Source organism: Myotis lucifugus, unplaced genomic scaffold (genome assembly GCF_000147115.1).
Source record: "Myotis lucifugus unplaced genomic scaffold, Myoluc2.0 scaffold_30, whole genome shotgun sequence".
NCBI lineage: Eukaryota > Metazoa > Chordata > Mammalia > Chiroptera > Vespertilionidae > Myotis > Myotis lucifugus.
The window spans coordinates 3,765,241-3,787,731 of NW_005871078.1; the positions used below are offsets into that span (position 1 = coordinate 3,765,241).

At 36.5% G+C, this 22,491-nt stretch overlaps 1 protein-coding gene across 1 annotated transcript in view; it reads right to left on the reverse strand.

The window, feature by feature from the left end:
* The window catches only part of LRRK2 (leucine rich repeat kinase 2), a 125,737-nt gene that overhangs the window by 29,077 nt on the left and 74,169 nt on the right, over nt 1–22,491 (reverse strand). Inside the window, 11 exon segments of the mRNA XM_014454074.2 lie at nt 73–173; nt 1,058–1,204; nt 1,830–2,021; nt 2,164–2,310; nt 3,314–3,468; nt 4,549–4,736; nt 11,188–11,276; nt 12,891–13,092; nt 17,121–17,339; nt 18,479–18,606; nt 19,005–19,234. Coding sequence (XP_014309560.1) covers nt 73–173; nt 1,058–1,204; nt 1,830–2,021; nt 2,164–2,310; nt 3,314–3,468; nt 4,549–4,736; nt 11,188–11,276; nt 12,891–13,092; nt 17,121–17,339; nt 18,479–18,606; nt 19,005–19,234 — 1,798 coding nt within the window.

Sequence of the window (22,491 nt, forward strand, 5' to 3'; positions counted from 1 at the left end):
CATGTGCAATACAAGAGTTCCAGGAAATTAACAGTGTATGGTTGAATTTGGTAATGTTATTGGATTTCTTACCTGTCTTAACAGTCTAAGTGATGTATGTTTATTAAATATCTTTACAGCCACTTCATCTCCTTCGTAGGTTGCTCGATAAACTGATCCAAAACTGCCATCACCTTTTGAAAAGAAAGTACAAAGAACATAAGTTAATCTGTCCAAGCAGAAAAACTGAATTGTGTCTGGTGTAATTATACCTGTTGTATACTTGAAGATAAATCAGACCCGCTTGCTTCATTGAATCAAGTCTCCTTTAATGATTCCTCTTCTTCCTTCTGCTCCATAAACTAAGATGGGCCTAAAGGTCTTATCCCTAGTCTTCCTGTCTTCCATCTACACACTCCCCACTCAATGACCCCATCCACTCCCTAACTTAATCGATCCCTACAGACAGGATTTTCACTATTTCACAAGCTACCCACTGAACTCTATGTACAAATGTGTATTGGAAGATTTCCACTGACATGCTCCTCTAAATCTCACATTCCACCAAAAGGCGCATTCATTATCTTTTCTCCAAACTAGTTTTTATCCCACCTTCCATAGATGATAAAAACAAAACTCTTTTTTGTGGTTAATCTGGAGTCAAAACTGAAAAATTATCATAGCTATTTGCCCCATGCCTTGCATCAAAGCTAACTGGTAATCCACTTTGTCTTTTTTGAGACTGAAAAATGGCTGTATCACTCATTCAAAAACCTCTTTATCTGCCTTCCAAACCCTGGAAATTAAAGAAAGTGCAAGGATATATTTTATAAATATATTTGCTTCCATGCTAGTCTCATCCTCATCTCAAACCTAATCTACAAGACTGTGTGCAAAGCAAATTCTAGATCCGAAACATATTACTTTAAAATATATCATTCCAAAGGGGAGAAAGACATTATGATAAATATATGAAAACACCAAAAAACCATGATAATACAATTATATTTGAAAATTTTATAGATTACTAGGAAAAATGCATCCTACATTTTATTCTCAAACTAACAAAAATAGTTACCTAAGAGAAATTCTGGAGCTTGTTGAAATTCCAATTTCTCACTGTTCAACATAATATTTCTAGGCAGGTCAGCCAAAATCAAGTCAGGAGCAATCTGGGATATTGGAAGGGTGAGCCTTGGTTGATCTGGATTTATTAGGAGGTCTCCTGAGAAGTACATAAAAGAATGCATATAAATTTGTGATTATGACTTTCACAAGTTTTCTATTATTTCTAATCAGTCCTAAACCTTTAGGTTTTCTTACCACTCCTATTTTTCTCTAGAAAATTTGATAAAGTTTTAAAGGTTAAATTAATACCTATCTATTGGAATTTTAAAACTCATTCCTAGGTTCACTCATTAGAAAGCAGAATTCAGAACTGCTTTAGACTATCCAACATCTGACTAGGACATTATCTATCTTTTGCCACATTCGTGGAGCACTTATTACATGGCTGACATGTTGCTAAGTTATTTCCATGTATAATCTATTTTAATTTTTATAATAATTGTATTAAGTAGTTTTGGTTAGTATTCCCATTTCACAGATGAAGTTATGTTGCTCAATGTGGCAATATTCATCCTCTAAAACCAACATTCCTCTCAATTTAGAATACATGCTCTTCCGGGTAACAAATATAATACATTTTCCTGAATTTTCACTATAATTGAATGTAATGTACTCTAACACATCTCCCATGGATAAGAATAGTCTCTACATTTATAACAAAACTCACTTTACAAATATTGAGACATCACTTAAAAACATCTGTAAGTTGCATCAACACATACCTTCTTCTGCTTTCTTCATCAAGTCATCAAGTAAGATTTTTTCATGTTCTTCACCATCATTAAAACTATATAATGCCCATTTCTTCAACAAAGTTTCTCCTTCACCACAAATATCAGTCTCCAATAACCCAGGAAACCATTCTTCCATGAGAGAATCAATGTGATCCACAACTTGTCCCAAAATAATACAGCCTACATAATCCAAAGAAGAGCTCATCACCACCCTATTGGAACTTTATTCTGTCACAAAGCTAACAAAGAGAAGCTATAAATTTTTTTTTAAGTTTAGATTTCTTTAGTGGTACAGTTCAACGTTTTGAATTAATTTCCTTACCTTTTCTACAAGAAGGAACTGTAATTTTTAGGAAACTCTCTGGATGATTATCTAAGACTTCAGATTCTACCAGGCAATAAGCTTCAGGAGACCAATTCAAATAGATGCCTTGTCGCCAATACATTCTGTTTGGGCGAAGTGCTTGTTCTGAAAGAAGTTTAAATGGACCCAGTTATACCCATTAATTATTAACTAACCCATAAATTAAAGGTGGGGGAAAAACTGCACCCCCAAAATTGACAGTAATAGAGATATATTTGCTTTGAAAAAAAGTGTTGAAATAATGATTGATAGTCCTCATCTTAGGTATTAAATATGATGCTAAATATTTTATCCTTAATTTTGCAACAACAACAATGAAAAAAACACACAACAACACAAAATGTCTAGTAGATAACCTAAGATAGATTTCAGGTTTATGGTGTTAAGTAGTTTAATATGTGTAACAGATGAAGAAAGAGAATCAAAAATAAGTTCTCTTTAAAAAGAAGTTGGTGGTCATGCTCAAATGAAAACTTTCTGAATGTTTTAATGCAATGTAACTATCTAAATGCTGGTTAATCGCAAGCAAGACATGATTTATTTTAGAATATAGTAACAGTGGCATCATGTTTATTCTTTTTTTTCCCTTAAACTCCTCAGGGATTATGCAGCAGAATGGAGCTACTACAGTCTCTATGCTGAATGGTCTGAATGGTCAGAATGTTACAAGTCACTGAGTAAAACTCTCTGACTTTGCAGTGCTCATTCCTAGTTTTTCTTTGTTCGTGTGTGTTCGTGTGTGTGTGTGTGTGTGTGTGTAAGAATGCCTGTGTGTGTATGTTTAAACCAGTGATTCTTGGTAATCCACCTTTTAAAAATATTGCTTCTAATCTGCTTTGGCATAGAAAGCAGACTATTCATACATATTTTAAATGTGTCTAAAATATGAACAAATGGGCTTCAAATGAGGACCTGTGGAATTTTCTTCTTGACAAATTGTTACACTTATTTGTCCACATGTCTTTATATTGGCCAATATGAAGTTGTATAAGCTTATTTTCTGATTTTCTGGTGCCTTACAAATAAGTAAGCTCTGTGAAAATTGCATGTTATTTTTAATGTGTTTTCCCCCTAACTTCTCTACATATTGTCTTCATTAAATACTTACCTCTTCCTGAAAGCATGTAAGGTGAAATTTCAAGTAATCGATTGATTAATCTCGACCAAAATCCCATTGGAAAATAAGGCATTTCATATAGTCGAATGATAATTTCAGAGTTCTCGCAATGGGGGAGCTCTATCACAGGCCTGTGGTCAGACAGACTAAAGGGAAAAGGACACCGCATCATTACATAGTTTCATAAAACACCCAACCATGTTGACCAAAGTGCTTTATGACTTGAAATTGATGAATTGAAGATAAATATTCAAAGCAATTGCATGTTTTTCTTTTGCTACATACTCTTCCTATTTTAAAAATCCAATGGCCCAGCTAGTGCAGCTCAGTGGTTGAGCATCGACCTATGAACCTGAAGGTCACAGTTCAATTCCTGATCAGGGCACATGCCCAGGTTGTGGGCTTGATTCCCAGTGTAGGGCGTTAAAAAGCAACAGATCAATGATTCTCTCTCAGCATTGATGTTTCTATCTCTCTCTCCCTCTCCCTTCTTCTCTGAAATCAATAAAAAAATAATTTTAAAATTTCAATGGTTATTTAACCAATGCATGCTCAGATGTAGTAGAGCATGAATTTTTTCAGTATTATTATTTATACTAATAAATAAATTGTTATAATTGGTTATGCACAAACAAGTATCAAGCAAGGGATTATATAAAACTTGAAAAGATTACATGTCCAAAAAAAAGTATATATCTATTTTTAGAATCAGTCACCATCCATCCATCAGTGCAATTTGCACTTTTCAATGTCATATTACTTTCTAACATTCCTCAGGTGCTTCTGAGCAATAAGAAAAATGTCTATAATACCGGGCCGGAAATGAGCCCTCCATTGTGTTTCCCCTCTCCTCTCAAAATTCACTGCCACAAATTCTTTTAAAACTCTGATAAAAACTCACTATCTCCCCAGAATTTGTCTGATATAACTCTCTCATTACTGTGTAAGGATACACACACACACACACACATCTTCACTATTTACCTTTATTAAATAAACAGTTGTAAACCAAATAGTAATTATAGACATAAAATAAGTCACTCTGTCTTTAAAATGTCAAATGTTGTGTTTTCATTAAAAGTGTTTTACTTCAGAAGAACGTTTACACAATAAGCAAAAATAATACTTAGTACATTAATCATAGATCAAAGTTATTCTGACAATTAAAACAATATAATAGATGGTGAGTTTATATAGGGTAGTTAAATGTTAAGTTTTTGGTTTACCTGCTTGGAACCAGCAAATATTCTTCTCCTATTGGCAAGGCAATCTGAAATTTTTCTAGGAGTTTGAAGTACTGTTGTGTGTAGTTCTTTGGAAATCTCTTTTTCTTTGAAAGAAATTTTTCCACACTTCTACGTGAAATAATTCCTTTAGGATATTTTGGAAGGCCTTCTACTTTCTCTGTCAAAATCTGAAAGATTTACACTTATGATCACTGGAATTTACTTTGTGAAAAGTTTTGAATTTAAAGCATTTTCTGTCAGGTTACTTAGTGAAAATAATCAGAAGAATTGTAACACTGTCAAATATAACACAGGACCTAACTTCCCTAACTAGCAGCCATGTTACTTAGAAGCCTACTCCCCACAAAAAAAAAGCATCCACTCAAAAAAATACCCTCACAAAGTTATTAAATTAAGGAATTCAGATCTGAAATTATGAAGATCCTCCAAAGCCAATGAAGCTCAAAGCCTTCCCCAGTTCCAATCAGCAGATCAATCTAATACCCTGCATTCTTATTACAGTTTCATTAATAATATATTTCTAGGGAAATTATCTTCCAGCCGATGTTATCACCAATGGTTTCTAATAAAACTTTCACTATATATTTATGTAGTAGAAGGTGTTTTTCCACAATGAGAAGAGAGGCAGTGTAGTACAGTTTACTAATTTTCAAACAAAGGAACTGCTGCATTTTGCTGGACTCCGCTCAGAGTTGATATCTGTAGGTTTGGGGTAAGGCTTGGGAAACTGCTTTTTTAACAAGAAACCCATGTGATTCTAACATGGAGACTATACTTTTGAGCTTTGATCATCATCACAGCAGTTAAAAACATAAGTCAGAAGAACCCAAGTTCAACACAGGCTCAATTTCTAGTTGTGTGACCTTGGGAAAGGGTACTTAATGTCTTCAAGCCACAGTTTCCTTTTCTGTAAAATCTATATATATAAAAGCCCAAGCAACCATTTGACCTTTCGACCATTCTACCATTCAACCAGTAGCTATGATGCGCACTGACCACCAGGGGGCAGACACACAGGCATGGAAACACACAGGCATGGAAACATGGAATGGACTGACAAATCTCAGAGAGGAGGGGGGGAGAGCAGGGGGGGGGTGGAGAGATTAACTGAAGATCTTATATGCATACTAGAGGCCTGGTGCACGGATTCATGCACCGGTGGGGGCCCTCGGCCTGGCCTCCAGGGATTGGGCCAAATTTGTGCACTGGGCCTTCGGCATCTCCTGGGGGGTCCCAGATTGTGAGAGGGTGCAGGCCAGGCTGAGGGACCCCACCAGTGCACGAATCTGTGCACCAGGCCTCTAGTGAGATAATAAAAGTAACCGTCTTTACATATGAAAACATGCTCAAAGTCACTAATCATCCAAGAGATGCAAATCAAAACAACAATAAGGTACCATCTCACACCTGTCAGAATGGCTATCATCAACAAATCAACAAATGACAAGTGCTGGAGAGGATGTGAAGAAAAAGGAACCCTCATGCACTGCTGGTGGGAATGCAGACTGATGCAGCCATTGTGGAAAATAGTATGGAGATTCCTCAAAAAATTAAAAAAGGAACTCCCATTCGACCCAGTAATCCCACTTCTTGGAATATATCCCAGGAAACCAGAAACACCAATCAGAAAGGATATATGCACCCCTATGTTCATAGCAGCACAATTCACCATAGCTAAGATTTGGAAACAGCCTAAGTGCCCATCCGCAGATGAGTGGATTAAAAAACAGTGGTACATCTACCCAATGGAATACTATGCTGCTATAAAAAAGAAGGAATTCTTGCCATTTTCAACAGCATGGATATACCTAGAGAGCATTATGCTAAGTGAAATAAGCCAGTCAGAGAAAGATAAATATCACATGATCTCACCCATATGTGGGATATAATGAACAACATAAACTGATGAACAAAAATAGTTCCAGGGATAAAGAAACACTGAACAGACCGTCCACCTCAGAGAGAAGTCTGGGGGGGAGGGTGGGGTTGGAGATCAACCAAAGGACTTGTATGCATGCATATTAGCATAACCAATGGATACGGACACTGGGGCGGTGGGGCATATCCTGGGGGGCGGGAGTGGCAGGGGGGGGGTCAATCAGGGGAAAAAGGAGACATATGCAATACTTTAAACAATAAAAAAATTAACTGTCTTTAGATTGCCTTGAGATTTTTGGCATATAGTAAGTCCTCATGTGTTAGCCATTACTATCTACATATTCCTATTCATTTTACTTAGCCAAGTTCATTTTTAAAAGCGGTTTGTGCTTAATTTCTTTAGTAGATCTATGTTTAAGGGATACTTAAATAGGAGCAAACATTATTTACATTATGTAGTTGCCTGAAATGTTGGATTGTAAAATCCTTGGGCTCAGGACTTTTCTTACTCATCTCTGTATTTCAATTTTATACAGATAATGTTTATTGAATCAATAAACATAATGATATCCAACAAAAATGCATAATGAATTGTTAAAGAGTAAAAATTATATTTTGATGTCAACTGTAATCAAAAAATATTTTTTTAAACAACCTATATTTTGGGACATATCCCATATTGTACACTTTATAGATGTCCCAGATCATTCTTACAATTTAGGTGGTAAAAAGAATTGTTTGGTGTGTTATTGTTATTAAGTGACTATAACCTTGTCTAACAACTCGTGCTCTGCTCCCAATCATACGTTATACAGTGGGGCCTTGACTTACGAGTGTCCCGACTAACGAGTTTTTTGAGATACGAGCCATCTCTCGGCCGATTTTTTGCTTTGAGTTGCGAGCTAAAATTTGGGTTACGAGCCAGCTTCAGATACCCCATCGCTAGGTGGCGCAGCGAACGTCACAGTGAATGCCACAACATCAGCCCAGCATCACGTGTCTCACTCATTCACTTTAAGATTTGACATATGAGTAATTTGAGTTACGAGCTCCGTCACGGAACGAATTAAACTCGTAAGTCAAGGCCCTACTGTATTTTCTCTGTAGCACTTTGTACCACCTGACATGTAAGTGTTTCTTATTGGTCATTTCCTCCCATTAGAATGTCAGCTCCATGAGTATAGGGATGCTGTCTTGTCTAGTACTACAGTCCTAGCACCAGAACAATACCCAGAACATAGTTTGAATAAATAAGGTTAGATGGGTGGATTTTGAGAAAATGAAATTTGTAGCATTTTATCCTAGGGTTAGATTTATAAACACCGCTGTCAAACCACTTTGTCTGAAATCCCAATGTATAATTTTGGGTAAATTATTTTACCTTCCTGTCACTTAACTTCTTCACCTTCAAGATGAGAATTGATACAGTACCATTTAAGAAGTAAATGAGATAATCCTTGGAAAGCACACAGTAACCCCATGTATTTATGTAAGCCATCCTTATATATTTATGCTAATTCATTTTACTTAGACCAATTGATCTTAAAAGAGGTTTGTGCTTGCTTTTTTAAATATATCTATATGTGCCACCATTCTTTGTGGTAGTTTCCACAGATGGACATATCAATTCCTTCTCTCCCTATACATGCATGCTGCTCAGTACCTCAGGAAGTGGAGTCCATTTCCTCTCCCCTCGAATCTGAACTGGCCTGGGGTTGCTCCATCCACTAGCATTTGGCAGAACTAACATTAAACCAGTTCTGGGCCTAGATGTTAGGAGGAGGAGCCACATGAGGGGCACACAGAGGAGCACCAATGCACCAAACTGTGAGCATAGCCTTCTTGGACCCTCCAGCCCAGTTCAATGAGGAAAGCCACTGGAATGACCCTGGCCAAGGCCTTGCAGACCAGACCACTCAACTGAGCCTAATCAGCCACAGATCGGCTTAATAAACAGCCGACGTTTTAAGCCTCCAAGCTTTGGGGTATCTTGTTAAAAAGCAATAGAAAACTGAAACGTTATCTTAATTTTGTCATTTTAAAAGACCTACTAATATTCCTTCAGCCTAGTAACTTATAAGGCTTTCATAAGCCCTTATGCAAGTAATGAGAATTTTTCAAATTCCTTCACACGTTACCAAGACTAAATGGCCATGCAAATTTTTTAATACTCCACCCGATTAATTCAATAAGCCCCTTTCATATCTTGTATCATACAGTTAAATGAGTTTTGCAAAGTTCTCTGTGTGTTGATGGAACCTCTTTAATAAGTGTAGTGATCTAACAGCTCAGGGCATATAAAGGGAGGGTGGGCTCATTAGCACTTCTGCACCATGAAATTATTCCTGCCCTTGTTTGCTGATTCATATAGGCAAATATCCCTATTTTTTTTCATGATGGGTATTAGACAAGTCATTCTTGTTTTCACTTGATTATTTATAGCTTCCATTCTTTATAAACCTCAGTGAAAATGACATTGCAATTCACTGTATCAGCATAAATAGAATTGTCCTATTTATTTTTTAAGTTAATAAGAAATTTACATTATCATTTTATTAACCTTCTAGGCCTATCTTTCAAAATAACTTTGAGCTATTCAAATTCTTGAATTGGTTTTCACTTAGATTAACATTTTTACTACGTAACCATTCTAATGAGAAGAACTTCCATGGAGTTTCAACTTAATTATTCTATAGAATTATCAGAGAGTTTATTGTGGTCATGGTGGAAATCTGCTTTTGCTAATAGATTGTGATTTGGATACAAACCACTTCCTTAATCCACTGACTCTAATAGTGTCCACATGCGTGCAGCTTTCAATGTTCCTAGTTCACATAGAAAAACATCACTCCTGTGTGCAACATCCAGCCTTTTCTTGACTAGATAGAGTGTTATAACATGCCACTAGGACAGTGATGGCGAACCTATGACACGCGTGTCAGAGGTGACACGTGAACTCATTTTTTTGGTTGATTTTTCTTTGTTAAATGGCATTTAAATATATAAAATAAATATCAAAAATATAAGTCTTTGTTTTACTATGGTTGCAAATATCAAAAAATTTCTATATGTGACACGGCACCAGAGTTAAGTTAGGGTTTTTCAAAATGCTGACACGCCGAGCTCAAAAGGTTCGCCATCACTGCACTAGGACAACAAAATCTTCAGGGTTGAATATTTAAAACTCCTTTTGCTGTTGAGAATACATCTACTGCACAGATTTTGTTGCTGTTGTTTAGCTCCATACTGGCACACTTTCCAAAACTGCTCAAATACATCTGTATGGTTTTGAAGATTTTTTTTTCATTTCCTAAAATAATAAGCTTTAATCACCAAATGTGTCAAATATGAAACTAGCTAACATATACTGCTCAGTTACACTGAACTAGGGAGGCAATGTTGAAGTTAAAATTGTTACTATCCTTATTTTGTAAGTAAAAAAAAGGCTTAAAATCATTAAGAAATGTCACAAAGTAAGTTTCATAAGAGATTTGAGTACAGGTCATGATGGCTCAGAGCTAGTTCTCTTGACCAGTCACTTGACTGGCTCCATTATCATGGAGCAGATGAGTACAATCACACTTCCCATGGCATATGTGCAGAAGGATCAAAAGCTACCTAATAATCGCTACCAAAATAGTCATTGCTACCACATTACAATTGATTGCCAATTAAAATAATGTTTCAACATGCTCTCAAGTTCTGTGTTATAGGATTTAGATCCAAATAAGTTTCTTTAGTTGGAGTTTAGGAACTATCATTCAAGATTAGCTGAGGGAATTTAATTACCATTATAGTTTAATTGGAAGAGAGACTCCTAATGTAAGAAGATATAATTATTTAAGGGATTCTGGGAGCCACATGCAAAACTATAAATTATACTCATAAACCAAATAAATGCCAGTGAATGCAGATGCTAGAGACACCCTCCCTGAGCTCACCTCTGTTTGTGAGGGTGATTTTGCATCCCCAGCAATATGTGGTAATATCTGAACACATTGGTGGTCAAAACTAGGAAGATGCTACTAATATTTGCAGGGTAGAGGCCAAAGATGCTGCTATTATCCTATAGTGCACAACAAAGAATTATCTGGCCCTAAGGGTTGATGTTGAAAAAAACCTGAGCTAGTGTGTTCTCCCTGAGTGACATTCTGTAGCAAACCTATGTTGATGGATTATTATAACTAATTAATATAAACTCAATGGTAATTTACAATAGAAGAAGAAATAATTTTCCATATGAAATATAAATGAAGAAAAAATAGCTATTATTACTGCAATCCAAAGTTTTAAAAAATTGTAAGTATTTAGAACTCAGATCATTTCTCTCAAGAGTCAAAATTCCCCTCCATGTTGTCTAGATAGAGGTTTCACAGGCTCAATGACCCAATTTTCTTATATATATTTACTCCAAGGATTTTCACAAAGTTTTCATACAATTGACTAAATCAACCAAACCAAAGATATGATCAGGATCTAGGAAAGCGCCATGGAATTCAGTGGTACAAACATCCGTCATTACAGACATTAAAGGCGTGAAAGTAAATTCTTAGGTACCTTCCCTTCTTCTACAAAGCTCTTCTTTAAGCAGTTTTCTACATGAAGTGCCCTATAGTTTTCTGTATTTACTGTAGTTTCTATCTTAACTGAACAGCAACTCTACAATGTTCAATGCTCTGGGTGCCATTTATTCTCCTTTTCGATCATTACCCCCATGTCACAAAAATATAAGACACCAACCTGTGCCATGACTTTACAAAGCCACTTGGGTTCCACAAAATATAAGTTACTTAACTGCAGTGCTGGGTCTTGAAAATGAAGAAGGACCCCTAGAGTAAAAAAAATCAAACAATGAGACATGAAATCTAGCCCTTTGCACTCCGAACCATTCTGGACACTGGCTACCAGCTACTCGACGCTACTTTTCGGTGGAAACGTGCATTTACAGACCCTCGTATTATTTAGTATAATTTTGGAACCAAGTAACGTATTATAATGATATTGGACTTATATGAATTGGGTGACATTGAGGAATGTATATTTGCAAAAAAAACAATATTTTATTGTTTATAATTTTGTACAGTATGATAAGTTTTGTAACACTCCCCAATATGCATTGCAGGCTGATTAGTGCATGTTTGACAGTAATAAGTGGTTTGACGCCTGCCACCAGGTGTTTTCCTGTTAGAACACACAATGCAGTCCCGTCTTCTTTGTCCCACATCGGGAATATGTAGTTTATTGTTTAATCCGACACAAAACCCGCTGACATTTCTTGTATATATCTTAGTAATTTTACGATATTTTGATTTAATTTCTTGTGCCATTTCAAGATAAAACTTCAGGGAAACATGCATGTCTCAAAAAGTTGCGTTGAAATAACTCAATTCCCCGTAATCACTAATAAACTGCAATGTCCCCTGAGAGGGGACATCCGAGTGATATGCTAGAATTCCGATGTCCCCTGAGAGGGGACAGCGGAGTGCAAAGGGCTAGAATATACAAACATCAAAGAGCAAGAGAATCTAGTCCAACCTCCTCATTGACATGTGACACAATGTCAGCATGGGCATCCTAGCTCTCCAGCCCTTACATCCAATATTATAAAGAAGTATCTTTTAATGATATTCAGTGATCATATATAAGCATATTTGAGACAATGCCATGTATTGCAGGGCATATATTTACAAGCACACAGAAATTCATAATTTTCCTTTGGCTTTCTAAATATGCGATACAAAGACACATTTCATTTTTCAAATAGAGGTAAGAGACAGAATATCCTAGGAAGCTACTGGTTTAAGAAGGATGGGAAGAAGGAACAGATTATAATCCACGTGAAAAAAAATTTCATATAAAAAATTATATGAAATTTTATATAATTTCATATTAAATTATATTATTTATAATTTAATAAATTATTTATACTGATCAAGTACATAATTGAGAGTTGTTATGTACGAGGTCGTGCTGACAATATGTGATGTAACAGAGCAAGATCTGCACTCATAGCTGCATCTCAGGTAACCACTGATTCTCAAAGTGCCCCATTAGACCATTCCAATAATAATTCTCTTCTCCAGTAGGCAAGCCACTTCCACACACACTAAATTCATTTGATACTTTGAAAGGATATGCCTAATGCTCAGGCTTCCACAGTTCCTGACTAGTACAGTCAAGACCTGGAACCCACACATTTTAACTTTTATTCTTTCCATTGTTGTCCTTAGATGGTTTCCAATGTTTTTCTTATGACATGACATATGATTTAACATCAATACACATGATGATCTTCCAAGAAGATAGACATCAGCGGCCTATGAAAGAATTCTGGAGCTATTCTGTTAAATAGCGCCTGCAAATTCTAGTACGGTTCAGATCCATTTTTATAAATTACCATAGCCACGCTTTGAAAAAAATTTGAAACAAATAAACATCCAAACCTGATTCATTTAGGAAGTGCACTGCATGAGGAAGCTCATTTTCATCTAACTGCAGTTGATTTTCTTTCACGAGTTGTAATAATCGTTTCCGGTCAATTACAGGAAATTCAATTGGCACATTTTTACGCTCTGATAAAATGATTTTCTCAAGTTCTACATAGCAGTCTGGAATCATCTGCCCAACAACAGGCTGATCTCGGATCTATGTAATTAAAAATGACAAGCTGTAAAAAATCCATTGTATTCATATATTTGTCAGGTGGTGGGTAAATTCAGTGCTAATAGGTTTAAAGAAAGGGGTATATCATTCAGAAGTGTGTTTTCAACTAAAATCAAAATGTGATTTAAATCATTTAAATTTTGAGGGATAAATAAAATGGTAATAACATAAAAATATGAACACAGAAACCAATTTGAAAAGACTATCAAATAAAATAGTATGGAATTATTTACCCAGCAATCCAGAAAATACATAGCAAAAACCTAACCATAAATAAAAGATCTTCTGTTTTTTAAGACATTAAACATATATGCAATAGATATGCTAACATAAGCAATCAGTACTACAAGAGCTTTGAACCTTGCTTATTAGATGAAAATATCCACACCCTGAGGTAAAACATTAAATTCTGTGCTTGTTATTTGCAAATGTTATATTAATGTACGTATCAACAGCGAAGCCTGGAGACAGACATGATATCTCCTCACCTAAACTAGGCTTTTTGTAAAACCTTAAACTTGAGAAAATAAAAAGTCATCCAAAAACACTGACAAAAGAGGATGACTTCTGTTCTGTGACACTCTGAATTTAATAACTGCATACTAGCCCTGACTGGTTTGGCTCAGTGGACAGAACGTCAGCCTACGGACTGAAGGGTCCCAGGTTTGATTCCAGTCAAGGCAGGTACCTTGGTTGCAGGCACATCCCCAGTAGGGGGTGTGCAGGAGGCAGCTGATCGATGTTTCTCTCTCATGGATGTTTCTAACTCTCTATCCCTCTCCCTTCCTCTCTGTAAAAAATCAATAAAATATATTTAAAAAAATAACTGCATACTAATTGAAATGTAAAATAAAAATATGTTAAATTGCCTTAAGATGATGTTTCCGATCATGACAGTCTTTTCCACACATTTTTTTCCATGAAAATCTAATTTTAAATAGAAATACAGCTCTAACAATAGTAACTAAAATGCCTTTGAGAACCACCAGGTGGCAAACTCTCCCCATTTCTGGACCCATGAATATATTCTTGTACGTTGTTTACCTGACATACCAAAATTCCTACCTAAATTATTAAACATATTACAAATAGAAATTGGGTTTATAAACACACATAAAATTTAACTTGCTCTTTTTCTACTTGTAACTAGAACCTTAAGGAGCTTCATTTACAGCTGCCATACCATTATTTACATATTTACCTCGGAACAGTAATTTGAAAGACTGTGTTCATCTATCCCTTGCCCCAGAAAATTAACTATAACTCTACTAATCTCCACTTTTCACAATCCCTCTCTGCATTATTTATAAATTAAAATAAAACAAAACTTCAGGTTGAAGTTTATGTTTTAACTCAAGGAGGCAAACCTACAGTTAGAAATAAACAAGGGTTTTCACAGAAAGCAAATCATGTAGAAAAAAGATGAATTTTATAGGACTGGGCTCCAGGGCCAGCAAAGAATACCTGCTAATGGGTTGGACAAATTGAAAGGGGTATTGTTCTGTTTTGTCCTATTTCTTTTAATTTGTGTCAAGTCACCAACAGCCTCTCTCTCTCTCTCTCTGTCACCAACAGCCCCTCTCTCTCTCTCTCTCTCTCTCTCTCACACACACACACACACACACACACCAGTTTTATTCTAGAGTTTGCACAGATACATGTTAATAAAGGTGAGACAGGAAAATATTAGAAAAGAGCCAAGATAAAAGAAAGAAGAAAAAATGAGAGGGCAAAAAGAATGATCTCCAGTAGATTAAAGGCTGCTATTTGAATATGGGTTGAAGCACTGCAGGGAGAAAAGAATATTAAAGGTCTAGCAGGCTCATTGGTTCTAGGTCATCGAAAAGAGTCACTATTCTGCAAAGCAATCAAATGAATTTTCAAACAAAAATGCCAGAATGATGTATGCATTAGCAATATATACCTTTCTTCAAATAACATTTCTATTTTTCAAAACATTTCTTTTACATCCTTGCATGGTGTTGCCTTCAGATTTCATGTATAAATGCAGGAAGAAATATGCTTTTACTGATGGATAGTGACAACATGTTATTAGACAAAAGCAGTACTAGTCCAGCTTGATGAACCAACCACTTTATCCATAGAGTTTGTTCCAACAAAATCCAGGCGTTTTCAAAACAAACAACCTCCAAGAAGTCTTTTTTTTAAAAAATATATTTTATTGATTTTTTACAGAGAGGAAGGGAGAGAGATAGAGAGTTAGAAATATCGATGAGAGAGAAACATCGATTAGCTGCCTCCCGCACATCTACTGGGGATGTGCCCGCAACCCAGGTACATGCCCTTGACCGGAATCGAACCCGGGACCTTTCAGTCCACAGGCCGACGCTCTATCCACTGAGCCAAACCAGTTTCAGCAAGAAGTCTTTTTAAAAAATATAATATACGCTCTAACAGTAATGATAAAAAGAGAAGCTATTAAAATAGTATAAGTAACAACAGGTATAGTCTCAGAAGAAAACCACCTGGATAAAGGTAATATTTAACTGGATGAATGACTTTTGTATATTTGTTTCTTAAAAGTCATGTTAATCTCTAATCATATGTCCCATGAGAGAGTAGGAAACTTAGCAAATAAAATAAAATACCATTCTTCTTACATAAAATGCCACGAGTGATCCACCACTGGCAAAACCTTCCAGTGACTGAGATAAATGTGCTGAAAGATACAAACATGCAAATTGTCTCCTGGGACACCACGAAGACCAGCACATTTACAACAGGCTCATTAGGCTTTGGATAGGAGCATAATCAGTGGAAATGGGACAGAACAAAACTAACTGGCAGACACGTTATAACCAGGGCGACCATCACATTTATCATCCAGACTGGAATGCTTGATTGAGGACATTGTGGGACACTATTTATAATTATGCTGGGACTGTCCAGGCAAAACAACCCCTTAGTTACAAGCCATGCCTACATCATTAGTGCTAATGAGCTAAGCCAACAGGAACTAACAATGAAGGTCACCACTGTGTTTCTCATATTACAATGTCAGGGCCTATTCCCCACAGTTTACACCATGCTGTCTGGAGGACCCTGGAAAATTTCTCTCTCCTGTAAGTATTAAAAATAAGTGTTCTGCCTGGCCAGTGTAGCTCAGTGGATGAGCATCAACCTCTGAACCAGGAGGTTACAGCTCGATTCCCAGTTGGGTTATACGCCCAGGTTGCAGGCTCAGTCCCCATTGTGGGGTGTGCAGGAGGCAGGGATTCAACGATTCTCTCTCATCATTGATGTTTCCATATCTCTCTCCCTCTCCCTTCTTCTCTGAAATGAATAAAAATATTTTTAAGTATCCTGCCTGGTAACTAATTTATCTGTGGTTTATAAACCCAATGAATGGCATTTGATTTATTAGAAAGGTTAGAAAGGCACTTTAGAAATCAAAGACATCATTCCTAAAATGAAAAACCCTGTTTGTATGTAATAAAAAAATTGTTTAGACATTGATGAAAACCAAATTAGTGATCTTGGCAACCAAGTGAAAAGCCATCTAACAATGTTGAGGGAAAAACATCTATAATGGGAATCAAAGGAACAAGAGGTATGGAGGACCAGCCTGGAATAGCAAGATGAGTATACAAAAGGAACTCCTAAAGAAAGAAGCAGGAGAAGAAAAAACAGTAAAAAACTAACAGAAGAAAGATGATCCCAAGACCCCAGTATTCACATTCACCCTGTTGATTACATCACCACTGGAGGAAGCTGGGAGAGAAAGGCATCAGAAACATTTGCTCAGGTTCTCTCAGAAACACCCTCAGTCTCTCATTCCCTCTCTTAGATCCTCTCAGGCCCTCTAATTGTTTTTATTCCCATTTCTATGAACCTGAAATGAAGTATGGCATGAGTCATTTTAAAACGGAAAATAACACTAACAGATATTAAAAATACCTCGTCTTCTGCCATTTCTAAGCAGTTGCATAGCATAAGAAGTAATAAATTAGACTTATCTACCAGACCCCAGTAGGCATTAACTACGTTACCTTGAAATTGAGGCTCTCATTTATGATGGTTTTCCGAAGTTTTGCCAAAGCATCAGATTCCTCGGTGGCGTTCACAAAGTGGTAATCCCGGATTGCGGGAAACCCCCGCTTGTTCAAGAGCTCCTTGTTGATTTTACTGATGCAGGCTTTGCGCTGCTTCTCATCAGAAACATCCAAATGTGTGCCCACAAGAATCACAGGGGAAGAGGAAGCTCTAGCCTACAGGGAAAGACGCAAAATATTGATTACATTTCCACTGAAATTCACTCGAGTGGAAGTGAAAAATTAAAGGACATCATGAAGAAAACAGCTGCCTTTCTTTCCTTAATCCTAAGAAAAATAATGTAACATTAAGAAATTGTATAAGTCGTTTTTATGTGTCTTCTCAATTCAATTATTAACACTTTTCAGGTGGGTAACTTTCTAAGTGTGCTTTGGACTTCAAAATAAGCATTTAAAAAACCCACGAATTATTTCAGTGTCATAATATGGTTTATATTTTCTCTTCCTTCTCTGCAAATTCAATCTCTTGAATTCATTTCTAAAGTCGTTCTATTTGAAGTCTACAATGGGGAAAAAAAACACTAAAGTATTACAGCCATTGTAATATTTGCTCACTTTGGCTAACGATCATAAAGTAAAAACAACAAAAAAAGTTTTAAAAAATTACCCAAATTACAAAACGAGCTTGTAAGGAATAACTGACAGCAAAGGACAAAGTGGAAACTAACAAAGAGAGATTCCCAATATAAGAGCATATTGTCAATTATACTTCAGTTTATAAAATAAATAAGTAAATAAAGGAGCACATTAATCTGGTACCATATATAAGTGTAAGATCTGAAAAACTTCATACTAAATTGCCACTATGCATCTTCAAAGTTTTCTTTAGCATAACTTATTTTAAGTTAGAAAACCTCATATTCCATTTTAAAATATGATAAACATAGTTTAGCATGTGTATTTCCCATTTTTATAGCTGAAAAAGGTTCCAAGTATCTATAACACTCACCAATACGGAACACCTTATTTTCATGTCACAGCTTAATTACTCTGAAAATTTCCCAACTCAAAATTTATATATTCATGGATGACATATATAACGTATACTAGAGACCCCATGCACAAAATTAGTGCACTGCGGGGGGGTGTCTCTCAGCCCAGCCTGCACCCTTTCCAATCTGGAACCTCTCGGGGGATGTACAACTGCCGGTTTAGGCCCCACAGTGCTGCTAATTTTCTTAAAAAAAAAAAAAACCCACAAAACTCTTAAAGCAACTCTTTGCCTAAAGTAAATTACCTTACATACAAAAAAAATGAAAATTACTCTGTATTCTCAAATGATTAGAATAGACCACCTTTATATTGAATAGCCAAGGCTTCATAGCATCAACTTCCGCCTGCCCTTTGCTGAGGTCATAGACGGCGAGGTACAGTGATCGCGGGGTCATGAAGTGCGGGTGCGTGCTGTAGAATTCCTCCCGACCTAAACAGAGATTGGAGACTCTTTTTTAGCCTGCTTTTTTCCAAGACAAATTTTTTAGATGATACTATACACAATTTAGCATAAAAAAAAGAGAAGAACAATCAACGATGTTTAGAAGACTACAACTGAGTTTCTACTAGCGATTGAGAACTTCTGGCTGAAGTGTTAGCTATGAACCCCATACTCAGCTTCAGCTGCCACCTACAGTTTCTAACATTCCCTTCCATACACTTCTCCGTCCTGGTGGCAAGGGTAATGCGGGGAGAAGTAAACAGCTCTGGAATAATTCCATAGGATTCACTGGTCTCTTTGCAGTATTGGAACAGAAAACTCAGTTTTTAAATCCAAATTCTAAATAAGAGATCAACATGATTTTAAAATTCTAGCAAAATAAATACCTGCAAAATCCCACACATTTAGAATCAGGTCTTTCTTCCTTTTGCCTCTTATTTGGATAGGCCAGTCTCTCACGTCTATGCCAACGGTGGCACTTTGCATCCCAACATCTGATTTCTTGGTTTTCATTAATTGCTGCAATAAGGTGGTTTTACCACTCCCAGTGTTCCCCACAATCATAAGTTTCATGCGGTTATAGGGCACAGCCTTTTTTAACCGCTGTTGAAGAAACCTGGTATTAGAAAGACAAAAATAAAATAATAGACTGTTTAATAGTTTACTTAAAATATAGGTAAATTCTTGTGCATTAAACTCTTTAAAATGTCAGATTTTTAAAATATAGTATGCAAAAAAATGCACAACTTTTATAAGTAAAGTGCAATTGTCTTTCGGTACACTGTTAATGCATATGTTTTATTATTAATACATTGTTTGCAGGTAGTTTTTATCACACGCTAACAGGTGGCTCTACTTCTTACAGTCAACGTAAAACGTATAAATACGTTTCCCGCATACAATGTGTTAATATTAGTATAGTTGATAATGATTGGTAGCATTATCAAACACAATGACATGTTACACTATCACCATAAATAATCAAAATGTGAAAATGTTTGCAATGCCCATTAGAATTTTATACACACACAGAGAGGGATTTATTTAAATTAACACAAAACCCTAAAAATTATAAGGTATAAAATTTTAGAAAATCCATGTGACAGAGAGCCAAGTTAGAGTACCCATGCATACTGTTATACTAAATCTTGATAGTGAGGTTATATTGGGTACATTATATATGTGTGTGTACATATATATTCATGGATGACATATATAATGTATACTAGAGGCCCGATGCACAAAAATTAGTGCACTGGGGGGGGGGGGTGCCTCTCAGCCCAGCCTGCACCCTTTCCAATCTGGGACCCCTCGGGGGATGTACAACTGCCAGTTTAGGCCCCACAGGGATTGGGCCTAAACCAGCAGTCAGACATTCCTCTCACAATCCAGGACTGCTGGCTCCCAACCACTCGCCTGCCTGCCTGCCTGCCTGATTGCCCCTAATCACTTCTGCCTGCCAGCCTGATCACCCCTAACCACTCTCCTGCCTGCCTGATCGACGCCTAACTGCTCCCCTGCTGGCCCGATCGCCCCCAACTGTCCTCCCCTGATGGCCTGGTTGCCCCTAACTGCCCTCCCCTGCCAGCCTGGTTGCCCCTAACTGCCCTCCCCTGCTGGCCTGATCACCCACAACTACCCTCTCCTGCCAGCCATTTTGTGGCTATGGGTGCCGCCATCTTTGAGGGTGTGGCAGTCAATTAGCATATTCCCTCCTTATTGGCTGTGGACGCTGCCATCTTTGTGACAGTATGAGGGTCAATTAGCATATTTCCTCTTTATTAGATAGGCTATTCACATATATCATATATGTATATGTATAATATACATGGAAAGGTCATATTGGTTACATTATAAATTACTATATATAAACGATTATAGTATCAGATATATTGCTATTCCTAATCATCTTAGTGTAAAAATAGATGAAACTACTTAGAAATGCCATAGGTAGCTAACAAAGCCACCTTTATATCAACAGATTTTAAATGTTCTCTAAGATATAATGAATGTATAAAGGTACATTTTAAGTATATTAAAATGTTGCTACAGTTTAAAATTAGAGAAGGAAATTAAATCATAACTGAATTTTAGAGATCATTGATGGATCCATTCTCATAACTAACAGGAATCTGACCAACAGTCCTGGTGATCTGACCAAAAAGCCGAATGACTCTTCTTGGTTTCTTTGACACTTGAGAAAATAAAATCTGACAGATCATATCTCTACCTGCTATTACTGAAATCAGTCATTTTCTCACATGCAACTAAAGTTCTGTTTTTATCACCAATAAACAATAAAAGCAATGGTCCAGTGACCATTAACTATTCAGAATTCACCACTCTTTGAAAAAACTCATTCTTTGAAAAAACAAAGGATGTCTACAATTTCTAAACTATTCTAGGTCTTTGTCTTTTCTAAAATGTAAAACAAATTTTAAAAGATTTACTTACACGGTAGCTTGATAATATGAAATAATACACTGAAAACTAGTTCCACTAAATGTTTTATAGTAATTGAACCAATATTCATATGAACATCTTTTCAGTTTCAAGAGGGAAAAATTATGAGACATAATTATTTAAAATCAGGGGTCATCATGTTTAGCATAGCAGGCAACAAACTCTTTCCTTTCAAATTGCATCAAGCTCAGGAGGACAGATATTCTCCTATATAATAAAGATGTGATATGCAAATGGTCATTGCACCTTAAAGCATAATGACTGACCAAGTAAGACCAGATCATGAATCAGCAGGAGGGTGGGGCAGCGAGCTATAAGCGGGCTGCGGAGAGCTACAGGAGCGGGCAAGGCAGCAAGCTATGAGGGGGCTGGAGGAAGGGGGGTGAGAGGAGCTACAGAGGGCAGGGCAGTGGGTGGAGAGCTACTGGAGGGTGGCAGCGAGCTACTGGTGAGCTACTAGTGCACGGTTCATGTGCAGGGCTACTAGTTCTTCATTAAAAGTTAAATATAAATTGAAATGTAAGCAGAAGATAATTAGGTAAATACAGTTCTCTGGTAATTCAAACACTATAAATTGTATGCCAGGATTTGTGCCATCAAACAATGAGTAAATACAGCTATAGTCCCAGCCTTAAAGGCTATTATAGTCAGGGACACAATGAGGGGTGATAAATGAGCTGAAACCTGTAAGATAAATATAGATATAAGTAATTTTGTGAAAATGGAAATAAATAATTGTATGAATAGGTAACAATAAGACTAATATGCTTAAAATGTAACAAGGAGATAAAGTCCATTATCAAAAATATTTGACATTTGTAAAGTGTAAGCACCAGAAACAGTGATACCTAGGGAGTTTCAGGGGTTTCAAATATAATCAAGGTCAGTAAGCAAAACCAAAGTTAGTAACGTTTTATTATTTAAGAAACTATAATGCTTTAAAATAAAATAGACATATAACTATCTGCTATCTGAAATGAAGCTTAAGAAGTTATTATAGCCCAGCCAGTGTGGCTCAATGGTCACTGGTTCAATTCCCAGTGAGGGCACATGCCCAGGGTTGTGCGCTCAATCCCCAGCAGGGGGCGTGTAGGAGGCAGCTGATCAATGATATGACTCTGGCATTGATGTTTTTATCCCTCTATCCTCTCTCTCTACAAATCAATAAAGACATAAAAAAGAATTCATTACATTCTGCTATGCTTCTTTAGATTGTGTAGTTGGTAACAAGAGACCAACTAGTAGTACTTTCCTTTTAGAGTCTGTTTCTAGCAAGAAACATGATAAGGAGGAAAAATATTCTCTCACCTATAAATCTATCTATCTATATATATAAAGGCCTAAGCAACCATTCCACCAGTAGCTATGACACACACTGACCAACAGGGGGCAGATGCTCAACACACAGGC